This window comes from Oncorhynchus mykiss, chromosome 29, assembly GCF_057628025.1.
Source record: "Oncorhynchus mykiss isolate SJ-2025 chromosome 29, ASM5762802v1, whole genome shotgun sequence".
In the NCBI taxonomy this organism is placed as follows: Eukaryota; Metazoa; Chordata; class Actinopteri; order Salmoniformes; family Salmonidae; genus Oncorhynchus; species Oncorhynchus mykiss.
In genome coordinates, this window is record NC_143050.1 from 31,971,006 (window position 1) to 31,997,545 (window position 26,540).

Here is a 26,540-nt window from a genome sequence, read left to right on the forward strand (position 1 = left end):
CCAAACTTTTGGCTGGTACTGTAGCTCATTCTAAAATGTATACTACTGTACTTTGTTTTTTAATGACACTTTATACACAAAACATATTTATTTATATACTGTATTCTTGGCATAGCTCACTTTAATATATCTACTGCTGTACATATCATTCTTATATCTTGTGTAAATTAATCCGGTGTACATATGTATAGAAACAGGAAACAGGATGAGCTAAATTTCGAGTCTCATAGAAAAAGGGTCTGAATACTTATGTAAATCAGGTATTTATGTTCGATATTTTTTATAAAATGTATAAATATTTCCAAAAAACTGTTTTCGCTTTGTCATTATGTGGTATTGCGTGTAGATTGATGAGGAAAGTGTTTTATTTAATCAATTTTAGAATAAGGCTGTAACGTAACAAAATATGGAAAAAGGGAAGGGGTCTGAATACTTTCTGAATGCCCTGTACATATGTATATATTGCATTATGATTACTGTTACAGCGCTATTTGGGTTGTTAATTGGATTCAACCCAACATTCTTACTTTCTTTTCTTTTTTACATTATAAATATTTGTGTACTTGTTTGACATTTTTCTGCATAAGCATTTCACTGCATCCGCTATAACATCTGCTAAACTGTGTACGAGGCCAATAAGAGACAGAGGGGAGAGTGAGCAATAGAAATTAAGACCAAAATCATTTTTCTTCCAAAAAAGGTCCAGTTGCCAGGACAACAAATACAAATTCCATCTACAGTAGACACCGTTGCCCTAGAGCACACAAAGAATGCACCACAGGTAACTTCCACAAAGCTGTGAACCATCTAAGAGACAAGGCAAGCTCGGGCCGTCTATGCCATCAAAAGGAACATGAAACTCAACATCCCAATTAGGGAAACACTTCAATCAGTTGTAGAACCCATTGCCCTCTACGGTTGTGAGGTCTCACCAACCAAGAATTCCCAAAATGGGACAAACGCCCAATTGAGACATGCAGAATTCTGCAAAAATATACAATGCAAACCCTCAAATAATGCATGCAGAATTAAGACTAAACCTGCTACCTCCAGAAAAGAGCTGTTCAATTCTACAACCACCTAGAAGGAAGTGATGCCCACACATTCCACCACAAAGCCCTCATCTACAGAGAGAAAAGTCCCCTCAGCCAGCTGGTTCTTGGGCATTGTTCACAAACACAAACAGAACCCCAGGACAGCAACACAATAAACCCAAACAAATTATGAAAGAGAACTGTATGCCACTGGAAAGAATCAACCAAAAAATAAACAGAGCAAGTTGCAACATTATCTGGCCTTTAACAGAGAGTACACCGCACCGTGGCAGAACACCTGAGCACTGTGACTGACCCCAAATTATGAACATCCTTGACTATGCACAGACTCGGTGAGCACAGCCTTGCTATTGAGAAAGGTCGCCATAGGCAGACCTGGCTCTCAAGAGAAGACAAGTTATGCACCGACTCCCTGACCTCCTGCCAAATGTATGACCATATTAGAGACACATATCTCCCACAAATCACACAGACGCACAAAGAATTTGAAAACATATCAAACATTAATAAACCCCATATCTGTTAGGAGAAATACTGCTGTGCCATCACAGCATAAAGATGTGTAGCCCGTTGCCATGAGAAAAGGGCAACCAGTGCAGCACAAACAACATTGTAAATATCACCAATATTTATCTGTTTATTTATCTTCCCCAACTATTCGTACTACAACTATTTGCACATTGATAAAAACACTGTGCATAGCTAATAATATAACACTTTCAATGTCTTCATCTTTTTCAAATCTTTTATTGATGTTGTTGAATTTGATCCTTCTCCCTTTTGTTGATTGTTTATTTCATTTGCTTTCCATTTGCTTTGTTTCCCATGCCAATAAAGCCCCTTCGAATTAAACTGAATCGAGAGAGATAGAGAGCAAGGGGAGAGGGAGGAAAGAGATAGATAAAGGGGAGAGAGAGGGGGAATACAAGGAGGGAGAGAGAAAGAGGAGAGAAAGAAATTGAGGGGAGAGGAAGAGAGAGAGAGCTAGGAAGTGACAGGTGCACTAAAAGCCAGGTGAATCTGGTCCAGCTGCAACGTTGATCCACACAGGTGGAGCTGCTTAGCATTATGAGAAAACAGGCAAACGGAGAGGTTTTATGAAGAGGAACAAGAGGAAGAGCATGGAGATTAAAAGCGAGGGAAAGGGGGAGGTATTGGTGCTGGAAGTTGTAGGGGGTTGCATATGCTGCTATCCTTGACACATTGTTGGCACCTCAGCGTACCTATAGACAAGGTGCCAGGATTTGGGGCGAAAAAGGAAAAAGCCAGAACGCAGCAGAGGGAAATCTAAACTGCCATCTGCTAGTCCTGGTTCTCCAACACGAGCTGGTCTTTATTCAAACTGTCTAGGCAAGGGCTGCAATATTCCGATAACTCCCCCCAAAATGACCAGGTTCCCTGGTAATCAGAAGGGAATAAAAGGAAAACCTGAGCATTTTTTGGAAAGTTACCAGCATTTTGCAATCGCAGTCTAGACAAAACCACATTTAACTAATTCAGCTTTCCAACTCAAGACAGTGTGGAGCCAGGACCCAGGGTGTGTGTGTGTGTGTGTGTGTGTGTGTGTGTGTGTGTGTGTGTGTGTGTGTGTGTGTAACAATCTATGCACATACACACATAGTGGCACAGCAGACAGGTACACTCCCTCCAGATCCCCTGTGCTGTTTGCTACTCAGTCATGTAGAAACCAAACTGACAAAACAAACCCCTACAGTAGCTCTCTCCATTCATGCTTTCTCTACACTGTCATGCTCCAGCTCACTGCATACCAGATAGAATACACAGAGATAGAAAGAAAGTGTGTGATGTGTCAGCTTTAAGTTAAGAAAAGGTGAAACAGTGTTGTGTGTGCACTGTAGGGTTGCACATTTCACAAAACTTTCCCCAAACTCACAGGATTCCCGGATTTCCTGCTTATTCCCCGTCTGATTCTAAGGAATCTTTTGACCAGGATTTTGGGGGGAATTTTAAGGAAGTTACTGGATTTTTGCTAACCTATTCATATTTGAGTTAAGAATACTGCAAGTGATATGTGGTTGGAGAAAGTGCAAAAGAGAGAGAGAGAAAGAGAGAGAACAAGAGAGAGAGAGAAGAAAGAAAGAAGTAGAGCGAGGGAAAGAAAGAGAGAGTGCTCACGTTGTAGAGGATGTCCACCCATCCCTCCATGGTGATGCACTGGAAGACGGTGAGCACGGCGAACAGGATGTTGTCAAAGTTGGTGATGCCGTAGTTGGGGCCGATCCAGTACTCTGTACACTCTGTACCGTTAGGACACATCCTGGATGGGGCCTCCGTGCCACAGGGGAACGCTGCCGCACGCTCACCTGGATGGGGGAGATGAGATGGTAGAGGGAGGGGGAGGGAGAGAGAGAGTATGTGGGGGGGAGGGGGGGAGGGATTGAGGGAGGGAGGGAGTAGGTGAGGGAGGGAGGGAGGGAGGGAGGGAGGGAGGGAGGGAGGGAGGGAGGGAGGGAGGGAGGGAGGGAGGGAGGGAGGGAGGGAGGGAGGGAGGGAGGGAGGGAGGGAGGGAGCATTTGACTGGGCAAATAACCATCATCCGTAATTCCATGACCGTCACAGTCTTAGTAATTACATTTAAAACATACACACTGGAAAATTATATTAGCTTAAAATACAACATACACATACAGTGCCTAGTGAAGGTCTACACAGCCCTTGCACATTTTTCTATGTTAAAATATAATCCACACATCTATTCAATTGGATTAAATTCCTTACGGATGTTCACAATCTACTCCACATTTCCAAACTGAAAGAAAGTGTTTTGAATATTTTTCAAATAAATAAAAAATACCAAATTAAGATGTCTTGATTGCATATGTCTTCCCACCCCAGAGTTAATAACTGGTGGAAGTACCTTTGGCAGCCATTACAGCTGTGAATCATATTGAATAAGATTCTACCAACTTTGCATAACTTTTAGGGCAACATATATTTATAGTTTTTGTCAAAAATTGCTCAAGCTCAGTAAATTTGGTTGAGAGACATTGATGGACAGCAATTTTCAAACATCTTCAAGACACACCAGAATAGCTTTCCAAGAGGTGTTGAGTGTTCCTTAGTGGTCCAGCTTCATTCCTGAGGCTGGACCACTCAGGAATTTGCTTGAAAATCAGACACAAGGTTTAAATATTTCTGTCCATCAATGACTCCCATCCAAATGTACTGAGCTTGGGCTATTTTTTACAAAAACAATGGATAAATGTTGCCCTAAGATTTTGTAGAATCTTATTGAAAATGATACACAGCTGTAATGGCTGCCGAAGGTGCTTCTACCAAGCGTTAACTCTGGGGTGTGAAGACATACACAATCAAGACATCTTTTTTTATTTATTTTTTGTTAATTTGGAACATTTTCTATTATTTTTCTTTAACTTTGAAAATGTGGAGTAGGGTGTGTAGATCAGTATTTATTCCCTTCTGAGATGTCATTTTAAGGCAGCAAAATGTAAAGACTGTGCAAGGGGTGTATAGATATTCACCAGCGACTGTACACACATGACACACCGCCGTGCACTCAGCGCTGAATGCAACAGCACACCGGCTGAAGATTCACATGCTTGACACACACACACACACACACACACACACGCACGCACGCACGCACACGCACGCACACGCACACACACACACACACACACACACACACACCTCCAGCTGGGACAGCCAGCTGTCATCACTATGCTCAACTCACCCTCCACGCCCTCAGAATCAGTCTATCAACATGTAAACAAGCCAGCGAGGCCTAAAACTTGGTACTCTGTGTGTGTGTGTATATGTAGGTGTGTGTGTTTGTCTGTGTAGTGTCTGTGCTGGTGTGTCTGTGTCTGTGTGTATGTACTATGTATGCGTAATCAATTCAAAACTCACCAGTGTCGACAGTGAAGCAAGTGGAGTGGAACTTGCCCATGTAGAACTCCACTCCGATGATGGCAAACATGAGTATGGCGAAGAAGAGCAGCATGCCTATCTGGAGCAGAGGCACCATGGCCTTCATGATAGACTTCAATACCACCTGAAGACCTGTAGAGAGAGATGGACCGGGGTAGAGAGAGAGGTCGATGGGGTGGAGGGGGAAGGAGAAAGGTAGAGGGGGGTGGGAGAGATGTGCAGGGGGTAGGGAGAGAGGTGGAAGGGGGAGGGAGAGAGTTGGAGGGGGTGGGGAGAGAGGTGGAGGTGGTAGGGAAAGAAGCGGAGGGGGTAGGGAAAGAAGTGGAAGGGGGAGGGGGAGAGTTGGAGGGGGAATGGAGAGAGGGGTCGCCATTGGTATTTGGTCCATGTAAGATACAATAAGATATGTTATTTGTTTAGTCCGTTTGTGTTTGTGTTTTGAAAAGCGAATGATCTGTATAAAAAATCTTGAATCTTTCATTCATGCTACAATAAAGTTATGGTGCACAATGAGCAACCTTTGACCTGTTGTTGATGTCAGTGACTTACTGGGGATGCCAGACACCAGTTTGAGAGGTCTGAGTACTCTCACTGCCCGCAGAGTCCTCAGGTCAAAGTCTGACCCTACCGTAGCCAGGATCCTGTTCAGGCACACACAAGACAACGGAAGGAGAGTCAGGTGAGTGCATTCAGAAGACGCATGTCTACTCAGGGCCATATTCAGAACCTAAGACACAGCCTATAGCATAATAAATACTGTTTGATTACATGTGCTATCGAATTTTAATCCGCCTGATTCCCCCTTTCTTTCTCTCTCTCAATATATGTTCCCAGTGGAGCAGCGAGCAGCAGGTCATTGTGGGTGAACGTCAGCTTCAGAGCCACAGCTGGAAGGCTGCATCAGGCCGCATTAGAAGCAGAAGCACATGGAGGGGAGACAATTAAGTGCTGCACTAAAACCCACTGAAACCCACGCTCTGGGCTGGAGAGAGAGAGAGAGAAAGAGAGAGAGAGAGAGAGAGACAGAGAGAGAGAGAGAGAGAGAGACAGACAGACAGACAGACAGACAGACAGACAGACAGACAGACAGACAGACAGACAGACAGACAGACAGACAGACAGACAGACAGACAGACAGACAGACAGACAGACAGACAGACAGACAGACAGAGGGAATTGGAAGGACAGGAAGAGAAGGAGAGGCGGACAGAGAGGGAGATATATATGTGTTATTGTGAGGAGAGAGGGAGTAGGAGGAGAGGATATAGGGCATGAATATAAATAACAACGTAATGAATTAAGCTAAATAGAGGGAGGATAGAGAGGATGAGGGATCGAGGAGAAGAGAGAGAGATGTAGAGTAGCTTTATGGGTTGAGAGATCATGCAGTGTTGGAGGGTAAAGGCATTATGCATCATTACATGTGACAGAGTTGTCTCAACACCCCCACTGTGCATCCACACACACGCACACACGGGCGCACACACACACACACACACAAAGACCTGTGTTCATATACTATTTAGGGTATTTTAATTACTTTCAAAGACATTTGGAATAAGTATTTAGACATTTTATTTTTGAAAAGACAAGGAAATACCCTTGGAAAGTATTGGCAAACATTTTAAAATACTCATACTGTATTTGGAAATACTCAAATACAGATACAAATAAATACTCCTGCACTCCCATGCATTTGAAATACTTCAAGTAGTTGCTTTGACCCACATTTTTTGAAAATACTCAAAATACACAAAAAACAAGTATTTAATAGACATGTATTTGAACCCAGGTCTGACACACACGCGCGCAGACACATAGACAATCAATGTCCGTGTTAATCTAATATCAAATATTATCCTATCAAATACTGAATCAAACCTACAGCTAACAGAGCAAGTAGCTACAGCTCCCTCTGTTGATAAACGCAGAGGACTGCACTGCCAACGTGTCTGAGCACACCTTCCAGTCCAGGGCTAAGCTGTCAGAGTAACACACACACACACACACACACACACACACACACACACACACACACACACACACACACACACACACACACACACACACACACACACACACACACACACACACACTGACTGGGCACATGGGTGCATGTGTGAGTTATGAGCCCACAGGACCCAGACAATAGAGTCCACCGCACACTCTGCATCAGCACAGACACGTGGTGTGACTCACAGCGCCAGACACACACACAGCCACACACACACACACACACACACACACAGGGTACTCAGAGAGAGAAAGAGACAGACAGAGTGAGAGAGGAGAGAGATAGGGAGATAGAGAGGGGGAGAGAGAGAACGAAAGAAAGTTGGAGAGAGAGAGAGCGCGGGAAAAGAGTGAGCGAGAGATAGAGACAGAGCGATCCCGGCGAGGCCTCACACAACTGTGTCAGTAACAGACAGGTCAAGTCACAATATAATGAGCACAGGCTAGGCAGGAGACGCCAGATATGTGCTCGACATGACTCCATTTTGACCATAAGACAAAACAAGACACTAGAAGTGAGGTACTGCACAAAGGTTACGGTCGGTAAGAATCAGGTTAATGATATACAATATGTTCTAATGTATCATTGAATTTAATAGGTTTGATATCGTAATAATGGATCAGCCAGAATCAACAATGAAACTTAGCTCTGAAATGTGTGTGTGTGTGTGTGTGTGTGTGTGTGTGTGTGTGTGTGTGTGTGTGTGTGTGTGTGTGTGTGTGTGTGTGTGTGTGTGTGTGTGTGTGTGTGTGTGTGTGTGAGTGATGGGGACATGAGGGCATGGTTTTTATGTGTGAGGGGCAGACAGCCAGCTCGGAGCTGAAGAGGAGTGGGTTTTAATATCCCTTTCTCATCACCACAGTATATCTATGTGGGCGCCAGGCGATGCCACAGGAAATATGGAGGATGATGCTATCGGCCATTAGTCACACACAGTCAGACGGCAGACAAATACACAAAGACACACACACACGCACACACATGCACACACATACACGAGCACACACACACACACTGATGAATGCATGGACACACACACATTTATTTCCTCTTGTGGGTCCTTGGTGATGTTTCCCAATCCTGTGGCAGTCACCCCTTATCAATATACCAAAAATAGCATATGGCAGAACTCTTAAGCATATATTGTGGAGAGCTTTCACCTGTATGGACCTTTGGACTGAAGCCACTAACTTTGGACTGGGGCTGTTCTCATATGATATGACATATAAAAAAAAAGTTTCAAAAAATATGCAGCAATGGCAGAACACAGTGTATATTGTAGAGTGCATTCATCTGTATATGGACTGCCCAGCAAGCACATTTGGTTCCTTGGAAGTTGTGGGAACGTACGTTTTTGGTTTCGCATTGGTTGTGGGAACAGGACCATATGTTTCCTGACCGGCAAAAACAGAATGTTCTTCAAACGTTCTGAGAACAGAAATTAACATTTCGACTGTTCAGGGAATTTTGATGTTTAGGTTTCAGGGAGGTTCTGAGAAAATTGTACTCTGGTTCCTTGAACTTTTTTCTGGAAGGTTTTATTAATGCTCTGAGATCGTAAATGATAAGTTATTTGGAGGTTTTTGATGAACTTCTTTAAAACGTTCACTTAATATTTCAATAAGACTCTTAATAACACTGCTACCTTTTTTGGGTTAACTTTTTTGAACTCCAAGAACAGATACGACACACGGACATTAACTTCCTTAGGTATTAATCGGCGAAGAGGTGTGTGAATCTGAGGGGTCTTTGACCTGGTTTGCTAACTTCCTCTTTCAAAGAGTGCAGTGTATAAAGTCAGAAAATCTGCTGTCTCAGCCACTGCCTGTCACCAAGGGAGTACCCCAAGACTCAATCCTAGGCCCCACACTCTTCTCAATTAACATCAACAACATAGCTCAAGCAGTAGGAAGCTCTCTCATCCATTTATGTGCAGGTGATACAGTCTTATACTCAGCTGGCCCCTCCCCGGATTTTGTGTTAAATGCTCTACAACAACGCTTTCTTAGTCTCCAACAAGCTTTCTCTGCCCTTAACCTTGTTCAGAACACCTCCATAACAAAGGTCATGTGGTTTGGTAAGAAGAATGCCCCTCTTCCCACAGGTGTTTTTGAGGGTTTAGAGCATGAGGTAGTCACCTCATACAAGTACTTGGGAGTATGGCTAGACGGTGCCCTGTCATTCTCTCAGCACATACAGTATCAAACCTGCAGGCTAAAGTTAAATCTAGACTTGGTTTCCTCTATTATAATCACTTCTCTTTCACCCCAGCTGCCAAACTAACCCTGATTCAGATGACCATCCTACCCATGCTAGATTACGATGACATAATTTATAGATTGGCAGGTAAGGGTGATCTCGAGCGGCTAGATGTTCTTTACCATTCGACCATCAGATTTTCCACCAATGCTCCTTATAGGACACATCACTGCACTCTATACTCCTCTGTAAACTGGTCATCTCTGTATACCCATCGCAAGACCCACTGGTTGATGGTTATTTATAAAAACCCTCTTAGGCCTCATTCCCCCCTATCTGAGATATCTACTGCAGCCCTCATCCTCCACATACAACACCTGTTCTGCCAGTCACATTCTGTTATAGGTCCCCAAAGCATACACATCCCTGGGTCGCTCCTCTTTTCAGTTTGCTGCAGCTAGCGACTGGAACGAGCTGCAACAAACACTCAAACTGGACAGTTTTATCTCAATCTCTTCATTCAAAGACTCATTCATGGACACTCTTACAGACAGTTGTGGCTGCTTTGTGTGATGTATTGTTGTCTCTACCTTCTTCACCTTTGTGCTGTTGACTGTGCCCAATAATGCTTGTACCATGTTTTGTGCTGCTACCATGTTGTGTTGCTACCATGTTGTTGTTATGTTGTGTTCCTTCCATGCTGTGTTGTCATGTGTTGATGCCTTGCTATGTTGTTGTCTTTAGGCCTCTCTTTATGTAGGGTTGTGTTGTCTCTCTTGCTTTGATGTGTGTTTTGTCCTATATTTATATTGTTTTTTTGTTTTTTAAATCCCAGGCCCCCGTCCCCGCAGGAGCCCTTTTGCCTTTTGATAGACCGTCATTGTACATCTCTTTTTTGGGTGACACAGAATCAGTGCAAGTCAAACCTACTGTATGATATTCTGTTTCCTATCCAAGAAATTAGTCCACTGCACCACCAGGATGGAGCTAACATGCTATGTTTTTTGACACATGCAAAGCTGTTCATTTAGTACTGTCACGGAATTCAAGAGAAGAAGGTGAGGACCAAGGTGCAGCGTGGTACGTGTTCATAATTCATTTAGCAACTGAACACTAAATACGAAAATGACAAAAAGAAAAACCAAAACAGTTCTGTCTGGTACAGATACGAAACAGAAAACAACTACCCACACACCCATGTGGGCAAGAGCTACCTAAGTATGGTTCTCAATCAGAGACAACGACAGACAGCTGTCCCTGATTGAGAACCATACCCGGCCAAAAACAAATACAAAAACATAGTGTTCTTCACTGACAAGTCGCGGTTTTGTCTCACCAGGGGTGCTGGTCGGATTTGCATTTATCGTCGAAAGGAATGAGCGTTACACTGAGGCCTGTACTCTGGAGCGGGATTGATTTGGAGGTGGAGGGTCCGTCATGGTCTGGGGCGGTGTGTCACAGCATCATCGGACTGAGCTTATTGTCATTGCAGGCAATCTCAATGCTGTGTGTTGCAGGGAAGACATCCTCCTCCCTCATGTTGTACCCTTCCTGCAGGCCCATCCTGACATGACCCTCCTGCATGACAGTGCCACCAACCATACTGCTCATTCTGTGCGTGATTTCATGCAAGACAGGAATGTTCTACCATGGCCAGCAAATGTTATACCATGGAATGTTCTACCATGGCCTGCAAAGAGCCTGGATCTCAATCCCATTGAGCACATCTGGGACCTGTTGGATCGGAGGGTGAGGGCTATGTCCATTCCCCCCAGAAATGTCCAGGAACTTGCAGGTGCCTTGGTGGAAGAGTGGGGTAACATCTCACAGCAAGAACTGCCAAATCTGGTGCAGTCCATGAGGATGAGATGCACTGCAGTTCTTAATGCAGCTGCTGGCCACACCAGATACTGACTGTTACTTTTGATTTTGACCCCCCCTTTGTTCAGGGACACGTTATTCCATTTATGTTAGTCACATGTCTGTGGAACTTGTTCAGTTTATGTCTCAGTTGTTGAATCTTGTTATGTCCATACAAATATTGACACACGTTAAGTTCGCTGAAAATAAACGCAGTGGACAGTGAGAGGACGTTACTTTTTTTGCTGAGTTCATATTCTAGATTGTCTACAGCTCTGTTCCTAGTAGCTAACAGGACATGGCTTAGACTGGATGACAGTCAGCCCTGTGGTAGGCAGAGTCTTCACACCAAATCACACACCAAGGGGAGGTGCCTGGGAGAAACACCACTGCTACTATGTTTACACAGAGCCACAAAGGAAATGTGCTCTTACATGACAGATTTCCCTCCGCAGCAGGAGAGGGGAGGCTTGAGGAGGTATAGTACCTACCTACTTTCTCTCTCTACCACTGTCACCGATAACTGTCGCTGCTCTCTGCTATTGGACCTGTGTGGCTCAGTTGGTAGAGTACGGCACTTTCAACGCCAAGACCGTAGCTTCGATTCCTGCTGGGGCCCCCCGTGCGAAAAAGTATGCACACATTACTATAAGTAGCTTTGGATTAAATCGTCTGCTAAATTGCATATTGGAGTGAGGTAGATGAGGCAAGCTATTAGGAGCCGCAGGCTGACGGTAAAGCTGCATCATCGAGGTCTGATTAGACCATCTGGTTGTAAATGCCCGTAACAACATTACTGACAAATTAGTCATAAATGTCATCAGCCAGACTATTTCACTGATTGAGTCTTGAAGCTGACATTGTGAGGGTAGGTTTAGCTGTCGATGCGTTCAGGCTGCTCTCCTCCTGCCTCTACTATGTTAGCCTGTTACCTGAGCATGCCTCAGTGGCTCTGGAGACTGTGTGAGAATACAGCACCTCATTCCGTCCTCCGGCTCCGCACAGCAGAGAGAGAGAGAGAGAGAGAGATAAAGAAAGGGAGAGTGGCAGAGAGAAGGAGAGAAAGGTGTCTCGTCCTTCGTGGGTGAGTGAAACACTTTAATTACTGAAACGTTGACAGCCAGGCTGGGGGCAGCGATTGAGTTCTTCACACGTCCTGACTAAAGGAGACGCCACTCCCAGAGGAGAGGACAGTGGTGTGAGCACAGTGATGACAGCCTGACTGACTGACTATCTGAGGAGAGAGGACCACTGGCTGGGACAACTAACGGCTGCCTGGCTTTCTACCTGATCCGATGCCTGCCTGCCTGTCTGCCTAGCTGGCTGGCTGCATGGTTGCATGGCAATCTAGCTGTCGACCTGTCTGTCTCTTGATCGGCCAAAGGCTTTATTCCAGACCTACACCCTGATAGAGGCAGACAGAATGCTTGGCTGTCTGTATAGTTGTCTTTCTTAATTTCTCTGAATGCAAAAAAATCCCACACACACAGAGACACGACACACACTGTGAGCTGGCCATTAGACACAGCCCATTTCTTGCCAATTAGGGCTAATACATTTCTGCCATCTACTTTAATAGAAAGGGACCCCCGTCAAGTCTACCAATCGCGTGGAGGCGGTCTTCAACGTGTCATATCCTGTTAGTCTGCTAGGTGGGGGTCATTTCATCAGCAAAGCCTTGACCGCAGCCTCAAGCCACCAAGTGATCTGAGAAGACAGCCGTGCCGAGACGGAAACGGAGAGAGGCATTTCCCACAATGCCCCATAAGAACAGGTCTAATGAACTCATCGTGCCTGCCAAGGCTCCTTTGAATCAAAGACGACCGGCTGCCCGTGGCAGTCGCATGGCTGTGATTAACGGTGCTCATCATACGGAGAGACGAGACACTTCCAGATTAGAGCCATAAACATCTAACACATCAAAGACCAGGATAGGAGAGCCAGACAAACCCAACTGTCCAGCCCAGATCAACAATACACAGATTCAAAAGTAAAATGTTAATGTCTGTTCTCTTTCTCCTAGTCTTGCGTAGCCAAACTTCGCATTCTCCAATTCAGCCTGCATCACATGGACCTGGAGAACCTAGAAGCTTGACATGCAAGGCTGTCTTTCTCCTGGTTATCTTAATGTTGTCGTGGGCAGATGCGGTGTCTTTCTAGAAATATATATTCTCTGGGTTTAGTGTTGAGCAGCGCAGCTTGAGCAGTGATGTCATTGTCACAGCAGGCAGACAGGGTACAATGTGTTCTCCTGTGAGACCTCCTGTACTGTAGACTCAGGTGAGAGGTTGAAGTCTGAGCCAGTCTTATGCCTGATCCCACATCAGTCAATTAACACAGCAGTTAACGAAGCAGAGCTCGGAACATTAGTTACCCTTACAGAAAAACCACATGATTCCACATCTGGAAAATCACGATTTCACCTGAAATTTCACGTTTTGACATTTATAGATTCATGTTATCACATGTTGTTTTACATGTTGTCACATGTTACCACATTAACTTCACATGAGTATACCAAACATTAGGAACACCTTCCTAATAGTGAGTTACACCCCTCCATTTTCCCTCAGAACACTCTCAATTCGTCGGGGCATGGACTCTACAAGGTGTCGTAAGTGTTCAACAGGGATGCTGGCCCCTGTTGACTCCAATGCTTCCCACAGTTGTGTCAAGTTGGCTGGATGTCCTTTGGGCGGTGGACTATTCTTTATACACACGGGGACCTGTTGAGCGTAAACCCATCAGCGTTGCAGTTCTCAAAAGGCACTTAAATCGTTTGCCTTGCCCATTAAAACTCTGAATGACACACATACACACTCCATGCCTCAATTGTCGCAAGGCTTAAAAATCCTTTAACGTGTCTCCTTCAACAACACTGACTGAAGTGGATTTAACAAGTGACGTCAATAAGGGATCATAGCCTTCACCTGGTCAGTCTGCGTCATAGAAAGAGCAGGTGTTCTTAATGTTTTGTGCACTCAGTGTAAGATTACATGTGAAAACATGTGTTTTTGGAACAGTGAACTTGTTTTCACATGTGAAATTCATGTCATTTTCCCATAAGGGAAACAACAACTGCTTCCTGAGCACCGATGACGTGGACGTCAATTAAGGTAGCCCCAGCACCTCTCCAATTCAGAGGGGTTGGGTTAAAAAAAAACATCCAAGATGTAAATATTCAGTCTTTTTCGTTTTTTTGTATACATTTCATTATATTGTAATATAATTTTTTCCATTTTCGAATTAAATATACCTTCCTGCAACCCACCTCACCCAATGTGGTCCGGATCTGCTATTTTTTTTAGACCTTATAACTGGAACCTCCATCAGAAGCTAGCCATCAGAAGCTAGCCAGCTAATAAGCTACTAGCTATTTAGTCATCCGACACCAGCCACTTCAGCCCGGATAGCCCAGATAATACCTGTCAGTCTGCACAGTGCGATATCAGCCCTGAGCATATCGGACTGCTTTTTATTCCACTACATCACCGGATTCCTGCCGCAAGCTCTGGACCATTACACCGGATCTTTGCAGCTAGCCAGCTGCTACCAATTGGCTATTGTGGCTAACTCCCTTGTCCAGAGCATGCACCAGTTAGCCTCGAGCTAGCCTCGAGCTAGGCCGATCTCCTGGCTAGCAAACGAAGTACACCAACTACAATACCTCTCTTGCCAATTGGCCTGGACCCTTTGTCGACACGGAGCCCCACCGATCCATCACAACTGGTCGGGTGGTCTGCTGACGTAATCCGATGTGCTCTCAACTGGCCTCTGCGTCGTGGATGTTGGTGAAGATTCATCTGCTAGCCCCAGCCCGCTAGCTTCCTGAACGCTGTGTCTCCCGCTCGCCTAGCGTAGTAATCTCTACCGAATGGCTCCCTGTTTCATCTATTGCTGCTCATTGGACCCTATGATCACTCGGCTACACAGCTGATGCCTGCTGGACTGTTCATTAACACAGTACTTCATTTTGTTTATCTGTTGGCCCCAGCCTCGAACTGTGTAGCTAACTGACCCTCTTTGCCCATTCATCGCCATTTACCCGTTGTTGTTGTCTTAGTTGTTTACCCGTTGTTATCTCACCCGTTGTTGTCTTAGCTCTCCCAATCAACACCTGTGACTGCTTTATGCCTCTCTCTAATGTCAATATACCTTGTATACTGTTGTTTAGGGCAGCTCTCATTGTTTTATTTTACTGCGGAGCCCCTAGTCCTGCTCAACATGCCTCAGATAGCCCAATTGTCCCACCCCCCACACATGCGGAGACCGCACCTAGCATAACTGGCGCCTCAACCTCTCATCGTCACTCAATGCCTAGGTTTACCCCCACTGTACTTGCACCCTACCATACCCTTGTCTGTACACTATGCCCTGAATCTGTCCTACCACGCCCAGAAATCTGCTCCTTCTATTCTCTGTTCCCAAAGCACTAGACAACCAGTTCTATTAGCCTATAACCGTACCCTCATCCTACTCCTCCTCTGTTCCTCTGGTGATGTAGAGGTTAACCCAGGCCCTGTGTGTCCCCAGGCACTCTCATTTGTTGACTTCTGCAACCGTAAATGCATGTTAACATCAGAAGCCTCCTCCCTAAGTTTACTTTATTCACTGCTTTAGCACACTCCGCTAACCATGATGTCCTAGCTGTGTCTGAATCATGCCTAAGGAAGGCCACCAAAAATTCTGAAATTTCCATCCCCAATTACAACATTTTCCGTCAAGACAGAGCTGCTAAAGGGGGCGAAATTGCAATCTACTGTAGAGATCTGTCATACTATCCAGGTCTGTGCCCAAACAGTTCGAACTTCTACTTTTAAATATAAATCTCCACAGAAATAAGTCCCTCACTGTTGCCGCTTGTTATAGACCCCCCTCAGGTCCCAGCTGTGCCCTGGACACCATATGTGAATTGATTGCCCCCCATCTATCGTCAGAGTTCGTACTGTTAGGTGACCTAAATTGGGATATGATGAACACCCCGGCTGTCCTACAATCTAAGCTAGATGCCCTCAATCTCACACAAATTATCAAGGAACCTACCAGGTACAACCCCAAATCCGTAAACATGGGCACCCTCATAGATACAGTGGGGCAAAATAGTATTTAGTCAGCCACCAATTGTGCAAGTTCTCCCACTTAAAAATATGAGAGAGGCCTGTAATTTTAGGTACACTTCAACTATGACAGACAAAATTTCTTGTGATAATTTTGACTCCACGGGGTGAGATCTTGCGTGGAGCCCCAGATCGAGGGAGATTATCAGTGGTCTTGTATGTCTTCCATTTCCTAATAATTCCTCCCATAGTTGATTTCTTCAAACCAAGCAGTTTACCTATTGCAGATTCAGTCTTCCCAGCCTGGTGCAGGTCTACAATTTTGTTTCTGGTGTCCTTTGACAGTTCTTTGGTCTTGGCCATAGTGGAGTTTGGAGTGTGACTGTTTGAGGTTGTGGACAGGTGTCTTTTATACTGATAACAAGTTCAAACATGTGCCATTAATACAGGTAATGAGTGGAGGACAGATGAGACTCTTAAAGAAGAAGTTACAGGTCTGTGAGAGACAGAAATCTTGCTTGTTTGTAGGTGACCAAATACTTATTTTCCACCATAATTTGCAAATAAATTCATTAAAAATCCTACAATGTGATTTTCTGGATTATTTTTCTCATTTTGTCTATCATTGTTGAAGTGTACCTCTGTTGAAAATTACAGGCCTCTCTCATCTTTTTAAGTGGGAGAACTTGCACAATTGGTGGCTGACTAAATACTTTTTTGCCCCACTGTATCATCCTGACCAACTTGCCCTCTAAATACACCTCTGCTGTTTTCAACCAGGATCTCTGCGATCACTGCCTCATTCCTGTATCCGTTATGGGTCCGCGGCCAAATGACCACCCCTCATCACTGTCAAACGCTCCCTAAAACACTTCTGCGAGTAGGCCTTTCTAATCAACCTGGCCCGGGTATCCTGGAAGGATATTGACCTCATCCCGTCAGTAGAGAATGCCTGGGTTTTCCTTAAAAGTGCTTTCCTCACCATCTTAAATAAACAAGCCTCTTTCAAAAAATGTAGAACTAAGAACAGATATAGCCCTTGTTCACTCCAGACTTGACTGCCCTTGACCAGCACAAAAACATTCTGTGGCGTACTGCACTAGCTTCAAATAGTCCCCATGATATGCAACTTTTTAGGGAAGTCAGGAACCAATACGCAGTACGTCAGTTAGGAAAGCAGAGGCTAGCTTTTTCAAACAGAAATTTGCATCATGCAGCACTAATTCCCAAAAGTTTTGGGACACTGTAAAGTCTATGGAGAATAAGAGTACCTCCTCCCAGCTGCCCATTGCACTGAAATTAGGAAACACTGTCACCATGATAAATCCACGATAATCGAGAATTTCAATAAGCATTTCTCTACGGCTGGCCATGCTTTCTACCTGGCTTCCCCAACCCCGGGCCAACAGCTCCGCACCCCCCGCAGCAACTGGCCCAAGCCCCCCTGCTTCTCCTTCACCCAAATCCAGACAGCTGATGTTCTGAAAGAGCTGCAAAATCTGGATCCCTACAAATCAGCTGGGCTAGACAAACTGGACCCTCTCTTCCTAAAATGATCTGCCGCCATTGCTGCAACCCCTATTACTAGTCTGTTCAACCTCTCTTTCGTATCGTCTGAGATTCCTAAAGATTGGAAAGCGGCCGCGGTCATCCCCCTCTTCAAAGGGTGAGATACTCTAGACCCAAACTGTTGCAGACCTTTATCCATCCTGCCCTGCCTTTCTAAAGTCTTCGAAAGCCAAGAGAACAAACAAATCACCGACCATTTCAAATCCCACAGTACCTTTTCTGCTACGCAATCTGGTTTCCAAGCTGGTTACGGGTGCATCTCAGCCATGCTCAAGGTCCTAAACGATATCATCACCGCCATCGATAAAAGACAGCACTGTGCAGCCGTCTTCATCGACCTGGCCAAGGCTTTCGACTCTGTCAATCACCGTATTCTTATCGGCAGACTCAACAGCCTTGGTTTCTCTAATGACTGCCTCGCCTGGTTCACTAACTACTTCGCAGATAGAGTTCAGTGTGTCAAATCGGAGGGCCTGTTGTCTGGACATCTGGCAGTCTCTATGGGGGTGCGACAGGGTTCAATTCTCAGGCAAACTATTTTCTCTGTATATATCAATGATGTCGCTCTTGCTGAGGGTGATTTTTCGATCCACCTGTATACATCTGGCCCTTCTTTGGACACTGTGTTAACAAGTGACTGGAACAAATTGCAAAAATCACTGAAGTTGGAGACTTATATCTCCCTCACTAACTTTTAAGCGTCAGCTGTCAGAGCAGCTTAGCGATCACTGCAGCTGTACACAGCCCATCTGTAAATAGTCCATCCATCCAACTACCTACCTCATCCCCATATTTGTTTTTCTGCTCTTTTGCAAACCAGTATTTCTACTTGCACATCCTCATCTGCACATATATCACTCCAGTGTTAATTGCTAAATTGTAATTACTTTGTCACTATTGGCCTATTTATTGCCTTACCACCTTACTCTATTTGCACACACTGTATACAGATGTTTCTATTGTGTTATTGACTGTATGTTTGTTTATCCCATGTGTAACTCTGTGTTGTTGTTTTTGTCACACTGCTTTGCTTTATCTTGGCCAGGTCACAGTTGTAAATGAGAACTTGTTCTCAACTGACCTACCTGGTCAAATAAAGGTGAAATAAAAAATGTTAATTAAAATGCGGAAAGACACATTTTGGTGGAATGCATTAAGTTTGTGCAACTGACTAGGTAACCCCTTTCCCTTCCCTTCCCAGCTCACTAATGTACCACAAGCTGATCCTGCACTAATTGCAGAACTCAAAGAAGAGAGGGAAAAGGACTGAGACATGTGTTTCCTTCCTTCTCCACACACCATAGAATGCTCTTAGCCATTGTCAGATTTGTTAAGTTAAATAAGGAAAGAAAAGCATGGCCGTTGGGTTTTGCCACACGGACTGGCTGACTTGATGACTAAACTAAAGCAAGCCTAGCGCCCTCTTAGCTCCGGTCACTAGTTCAAATCTTACAATTATCCCCATAAGCCTCGTCAAAATAATTCACAAATCCTTATAATTTTTGTTAACATTGAATAAAATAGTGTGAAAAAAGCAGTGGCAGGCAGCCATTTCTGGAGTGAGGAATGATCTGCTCGGTGGCTGTAGGGGGGATACTGATTGTTAGAGACCAGAGCCTGCTGTGGTTGTGACACAAATTCCATTTGTGGTGAGGCATGGCCATGGCCTTGGGAGATAGAGAGAGTTAGGGGCTGACGTCACAGTCTTATTATAGGCCGCTTCACCAAGGAACTCTGGAAAGGAAGGAAGGCACAGTGCTAGCTAATGAAAGGGGTCATCTGACCGTGTGAGAGAATCACAGAGTGCCCACACTACTCCACCCAGGGAGACTGGACCACTGCTCGCCCATATACACTGAAACCAAATGGAGGCTCTTATCAATGTATATTATCGTATGTATAGCCTTGAAGTCCAGGCATCCTATTGAGTCATTGATGAGACTTGGGAGGATGGTACAGTGACCTGATAGGTGAGACTAAAATATACACACTTGAGATTAACTTAAAATAAAATAGTGTACCTGTAAGCATATGTGTTAACCCAGACAACCTTTCTCCTTTAAAAAAATGCAATTCCTGTATTGTGTTGGTGCTCCCTCAAGCATCAATCTGAGTTTTCTCCCAATGGAATCAAAAGAAAATGTGTCACCTGTCTGTCCCCAGGGAAAGAGATGAGGAGATAAAAAGAGAGAGAGAAAGAGAAAGAAAAGGCGAGAGAGAGAGAGAAGGAGAGAGAGAGAGATAGAAAAGGAGAGAGGGAGAGGAGAGAGAGAGAGGAGAGAGAGAGAGATAGAAAAGGAGAGAGAGAGAGATAGAAAAGGAGAGAGAGAGATAGAAAAGGTGAGAGAGATAGAAAAGGTGAGAGATAGAAAAGGTGAGAGATAGAAAAGGAGAGAGATAGAAGAGAGAGAGAGAGAGAGAGAGAGAGAGAAAAAGAGAGAGAAAAGGAGAGAGAGAGAGAGAGAGAGAGAAAAGGAGAGAGAGAGAGAGAGAGAGAGAGAAATGAGAGAGAGAAAAGGAGAGAGAAAAGGAGAGAGAGAAAAGGAGAGAGAAAAGGAGAGAGAGAGAGAAAAGGAGAGAGAGACAAAGACATGCATTCTTTCTGTCCCTAGTATCTTGTTGTTAAGTGCCTGTTGTACGCCTGTGTGCTCATACACATCTAATCCACACTTTGAGAGCAGAGCTGTTTTCTCCAGCCTGCTGTGAAATCTATAATCACTTATTGGCTCAAGAATTCCCATAAGACAATTAGTCAATATGTCACACCCAGACAGACAATTAATTTCCAACTATCTTTGCCTGCTACTGTACAGACAATACCGTTTTTTTCTCCAACCATAACATAACCATTTAAATGTTTTCTTTACAGTTTTTTTTAGATGACATCCATATGCAAAGCAAGAGAAAACTGTTTCAAAGCTGTTCGGTACATCAGTCAGAGGCTTCTCTACTCATGGAATAAAACACACAACTTACATTAATATAATACAACGTCTAAATGCTATATCATGTTGAATCTAAACAAAAAAACATGGCCGCAACTAGGGTTGCACATTTTGGGGAATATTCAGAGGTGGAAACTTTCCGTGGGAATTAACGGGAATATATGGGAATTAATGGGAATATATGCAAATTAGTATTAATACCATTTAAATGTAGATGTTTTTTGCATTGGATATATTTACCATATCATATGGAGACAGAAACATAAACCTTTTACTTTATCATGAGTAGACATAATTGCAAATGATTAGACTCCTTCCCCTCCAGGAGACTGTCAAACACGATGACAACACCACCCCAACGGGTGTTGCTGGGCAGCTTCAATGTGGGGCTCTTATTCGTCTCACTTTGCTTGGTGAGGTAGATTGATGCTATAACTTGATGACCCTTCACATACCCAACCATTTCCTTGGCTCTCTTGTAGAGTGTATCCATTGTTTTCAGTGCCATGATGTCCTTGAGGAGCAGATTCAACGCATGAGCAGCACAGCTAATGAGTGTGATGTGAGAGTAGGACTCCTCCACTTTAGAACAAGCAGTCTTCATGTTCGCAGCATTGTCTGTCACCAGTGCAAATACCTTCTGTGGGCCAAGGTCATTGATGACTGCCTTCAGCTCATTTGCAATGTAGAGACCGGTGTAAGGACGAGGAGGATTAGTAGGAAGGATCGGAGGACCAATGTGCAGCGTTGTAAGTGTTCATTATATTTATTATAACTCAGAACACTAAATAATAAAACAACAAAGAGAACAAAATGAAGCAAAAGAGCAAAACGAGGCGCTGCTATGTACGGCACCGGGCTATGCCTGCGCACCGGGGACACCGTGCGCCTCACGGCATAACACGGTGCCTACCCGGTCCCTCTCTCTCCACGGTAAGCACGGGGAGTTGGCTCAGGTCTCCTACCTGACTTAGCCACACTCACCGTGTTCCTCCCCCCAATACATTTTTGGGGCTGCCTCTCGGGCTTCCAACCGCGCTGCCGTGCTGCCTCCTCATACCACCGCCTCTCGGCTCTTGCTGCCTCCAGCTCTGTCTTGGGGCGGCGATACTCTCCAGGCTGTACACAGGGTCCCTTGCCATCCAGGATCTCCTCCCATGTCCAGGAGTCTGGAGATCGCTGCTGCTGCCCGTTACCACGCTGCTTGGTCCTTTGGTGGTGGGTGATTCTGTAAGGGTTTTCGTCTTCCTCCTCTGACGAGCAGGAGTAGTAGGAAGGATCGGAGGACCAATGTGCAGTGTGGTAAGTGTTCATTATATTTATTATAACTTAGAACACTAAATAATAAAACAACAAAGAGAACAAAATGAAACCGAAACAGTTCTGTACGGTGCATACATAAAACATAATACATCACCCACAACTCAAAGGTCAACCCAGGCTACCTAAGTATGGTTCTCAATCAGGGACAACTATTGACAGCTGCCTCTGATTGAGAACCATACCAGGCCAAACACAGAAATCCCAAATTATAGAAAAAATAACATAGACAACCCACCCAACTCACACCCTGACCATACTAAAACAAAGACATAACAAAATAACTAAGGTCAGAACGTGACAACCGGTGTGTCTGTTGTGCCTTCTGTCTGTGCTCTTGTAGAATACTGGTTGAGGGGTGGAGATGTAGTTAATTTTTCCTTGCCCATGAACATTCGACCACCTATCAGAGATGATTGCAATACAGTCTGCTTTCTCTATGATTTGCTTGACCTTCACTTGAACTCTGTTGAACTCTGCATCCAGCAAATGAGTAGATAAAGCATGTCTGGTTAGAGGGGTGTATGCTGGGTGAAGAACCTTCAGAAATCTCTTCCAATACACATTGCCTGTGAGTATCAGAGGTGAACCAGTTACATACACAGCTCGAGCAAGACATTCATCAGCATTTCTCTGACTACGTTCCTACATTGAGTCAAAAAAACTTCTGATTCCAGGAGGACCATGAGCTGTTGCTATCGATAAGGTGTCTGATTCATCATTTACACCTCAAATAAAAGTAGAGGGACTTTTGGTTGCTTGTTGCTTGTTGTGAGCACTCAGGGAACTTTATGCACTTGGTCAGATGATTCTGCATCTTTGTTGTATTCTTCACTTATGATTTGGCACAGTATTTACAAATGTACACAGCTTTTCCTTCTACATTAGCTGCAGTGAAGTGTCTCCACATATCAGATAAAGCCAGTGGCATTTTCCTGAAAAGATTAGAATAATATTAGTTTAAACAAAACAATACAATTTCTTGTACAGATAAAGAGTTAAGCAGATAGATTAAACAACTAATTTGTAAGATAAATGTTTTAAGATGAAACATGTATGGAAACAGGTGAATTAACACTCCTCAGTTAGCAGGCAAAAGCAAGCTAAAACCTACATGGTAGCAAAAACTAACTGGCAAACACTGTTGACAATTAACAAATTACTTAAACACACTTTGCTATAGGCTACTATTTACTAGTTAACAAAAAATCTAATACAGTTGAAGTCAAAAGTTTACATACACCTTAGCCAAATACATTTAAACTCAGTTTTTCACAATTCCTAACATTTAATCCTAGTAAAAAATCCCTGTTTACGTCAGTTAGGATCACCACTTTATTTTAAGAATGTGAAATGTCAGAATAATAGTAGAGAGTGATTTATTTCAGCTTTTATTTCTTTCATCACATTCTCAGTGGGTCAGAAGTTTACATACACTCAATTAGTATTGGTTAGCATTGCCTTTAAATTGTTTAACTTGGATCAAAAGTTTCGGGTAGCATTCCACAAGCTTCCCAAAATAAGTTGGGTGAATTTTGGCCTATTCTTCCTGACAGAGCTGGTGTGACTGAGTCAGGTTTGTAGGCATCCTTGCTCGCACACGCTTTTTCAGTTCTGCCCACACATTTTCTACAGGATGAGGTCAGGGCTTTGTGATGGCCGCTCCAATACCTTGACTTTGTTGTCCTTAAGCCATTTTCCACAACTTTGGAAGTATGCTTGGGGTCATTGTCCATTTGGAAGACCCATTTGTGACCAAGCTTTAACTTCCTGACTGATGTCTTGAGATGTTGCTTCAATATATACACATACTTTTCTTTCCTCATGATGTCATCTATTTTGTGAAGTGCACCAGTCCCTCCTGCAGCAAAGCACCCCCACAACATGATGCTGCCACCACCGTGCTTCACTGTTGGGATGGTGTTCTTCAGCGTGCAAGCCTCCCCCTTATTCCTCCAAACATAACAATGGTCCTTATGGCCAAACAGTTCTATTTTTGCTTCATCAGACCAGAGAACATTTCTCCAAAAAGTGCAATCTTTGTCCCCATGTACAGTTGCAAACCATAGTCTGGCTTTATTATGGCGGTTTCGGAGCAGTGGCTTCTTCCATGCTGAGCGGCCTTTCAGGTTATGTTGATATAGGACTCGTTTTACTGTAGATAGATACTTTGTACCTGTTTCCTCCAGCATCTTCACAAGGTCCTTTGCTGTTGTTCTGGGATTTATTTGCACTGTTCGCACCAAAGTACGTTAATCTCTAGGAGACAGAACGTGTTGCCTTCCTGAGAAGTATGACGGCTGTGTAGTCCCATAGTGTTTATACTTGTGTACTATTGTTTGTACAGATGAACGTGGTACCTTCAGGAGTTTGGAAATTGCTCCCAAGGATGAATCAGACTTGCAGATGTCTACTATTTTTTTCTGAGGTCTTTCTTTTGATTTTCCCATGATGTCAAGCAAAGAGGCACTGAGTTTGAAGGTAGGCCTTGAAATACATCTACAGGTACACCTCCAATTGACTCAAATTATGTCAGTTAGCCGATCAGAAACTTCCAAAGCCATGACATCATTTTCTGGAATTTTCCAAGCTGTTTAAAGGCACAATCAATTTAGTGTATGTAAACTTCTGACCCACTGGAATTGTGATACAGTGAATTATAAGTGAAATAATCAGTCTGTAAACAATTGTTGGAAAGATTACTTGTGTCATGCACAAAGTAGATGTCCTAACCGACGTGCTAAAACTACAGTTTGTTAATGAACCTGTTGTGGCTAGACGTTCCGCAACATCCGGTGAAATTGCGATATTCAAAATAAATTATTTGAAATATTTAACTTTCATAAAATCACAAGTGCAATACTCCAAGATAAAGCTTAACTTCTTGTTAATCCAGCCAACAACTTTCCTAATCCAACTTTAGGTATCCTAAAACGTAAATAATCGATAAAATTTAAGACGGAATATACTGTGTTCAATAGTGGATAAAATCAAAGTGGAGCGAGCTCCAGGTCGCGCGCACCAAACAAAAAAATCCACTTGGCTTGACACTTAGAAAGTACAGATGTACTTCTTCATTTCTCAAAGGAAAAACATCAACCAATTTCTAAAGACTGTTGACATCTAGTGGAAGCCATAGGAACTACAACCAGGTGCCTCATAAATCTAGTTTCCCAAAGAAACCTAATAGAAAACACAGTGACCTCAAATTATTTTTTTCCTGGATGGTTTGTCCTTGGGGTTTCGCCTGCCAAATAAGTTCTCTTATACTCACAGACAGTATTTTAACAGTTTTAGAATCTTCAGAGTGTTTTCTATCCAAATACCAATTATTTGCATATCCTAGCTTCTGGGCCTGAGTAGCAGGCAGTTTACTTTGGGCACGCTTTTCATCCGGACGTGAAAATACTGCTCCCTATCCCAAAGAGGTTTTATTAACAAGAAATGTGTGGAGTGTATGAAAAACGAGTTTTAATGACTCCAACCTAAGTATATGTAAACTTCCGACTTCAACTGTATGTCATATAAAACATATTCACCCCACCCAGTATTGTAATCAAAACTTACCAGAAAGCATGTTGTCCTTGGCCCAGACAGTGTAAAAGTGTGGGCTCAATAGCATCTCATTAGTGTGCAAGAGATTCAGAATCTTGAGAATTAGCTGTACATGTGATGGAAGAATGCACTGTGCATGCAATTCCATTGAATTGGTGATAGTTTAACCAAAATATGCCACAAGACCTAGAATTGACTCATGTGAATCCCTTAAAAAAGGTTCACTGTTATAAGCTAACTTTGTTGATGAATTTAAGCAAAATTCCCCAAATTCCCGGAAAGTTTACGAACCTTTGTAACCCTAGCCGCAACACATAACATCCATTACAGCAGACCCAGAACACACTCCTACAATCTGTACAATGCCTCTAATGCAAACAGTGACTTTCATAAGGCTTGGAAAAAGACTGAGTCGCAGTGGTATTGCTGACATTTCTAAGAATCCTTGGTGGTGCGACATGCAAGAGATTATTTGGGAGGCCTGAAACCCTTCGTTACTTGTCTAATCATAAGAAGAGAGGGAGAGTAGGAAGGAGGGAGAGGAGAAGGAGGGGGAGGAGGAGGGAAGGAGCGAAATCCATTCCCTCTGACTCTCTCTCTGGCTGTCTATAATGGGGAGTAAGATATTCTGTCATTAGGCTCACTGTAGAACAATGCTAGAAGTCAAGGGGCCGTTGCACAGCTACATGATTACGGTCAGTGAAGCTTCAGCATTCACAGTCATCTCCATATGGATCCTATAATTCAATTGATTCTATAAGTAATTCTATGGCACTCTCACTGAAAGGAATAGGAGACTGCTGAACCAGAGTGCTGTTAGCAATAGAGGAGACATGGCAAAGAATAGACACATGGAAAACAGACAAGCAAAGGAATTGATAGTAAGGGATGCATAGTCAAAGATGAATCCTGTGAACATTATCATTCAAAGTACTCGATGAGAGTAATACTGTATGTTCATGTTAATAATCCAACAGACGAGGGCTGAGGTTTGAGAGCCGTTGACTATGGGGGAGCTAGGCAGGGAGGAGAGCAACAACAGATCGGCTTGAGT

At 43.7% G+C, this 26,540-nt stretch overlaps 1 protein-coding gene across 1 annotated transcript in view; it reads right to left on the reverse strand.

Annotated features, from left to right (window-relative positions):
• cacna1bb (calcium voltage-gated channel subunit alpha1 Bb) overlaps positions 1-26,540 on the reverse strand; it is a 214,443-nt gene that overhangs the window by 127,474 nt on the left and 60,429 nt on the right. The window contains exons 4-6 of the mRNA XM_090227038.1: positions 5,517-5,608; positions 4,947-5,099; positions 3,192-3,379 (exon numbers count right to left, since the gene is read on the reverse strand). Of these exons, the coding sequence (XP_090083164.1) occupies positions 3,192-3,379; positions 4,947-5,099; positions 5,517-5,608 (433 nt within the window). The remainder of the gene's footprint in view (positions 1-3,191; positions 3,380-4,946; positions 5,100-5,516; positions 5,609-26,540) is intronic.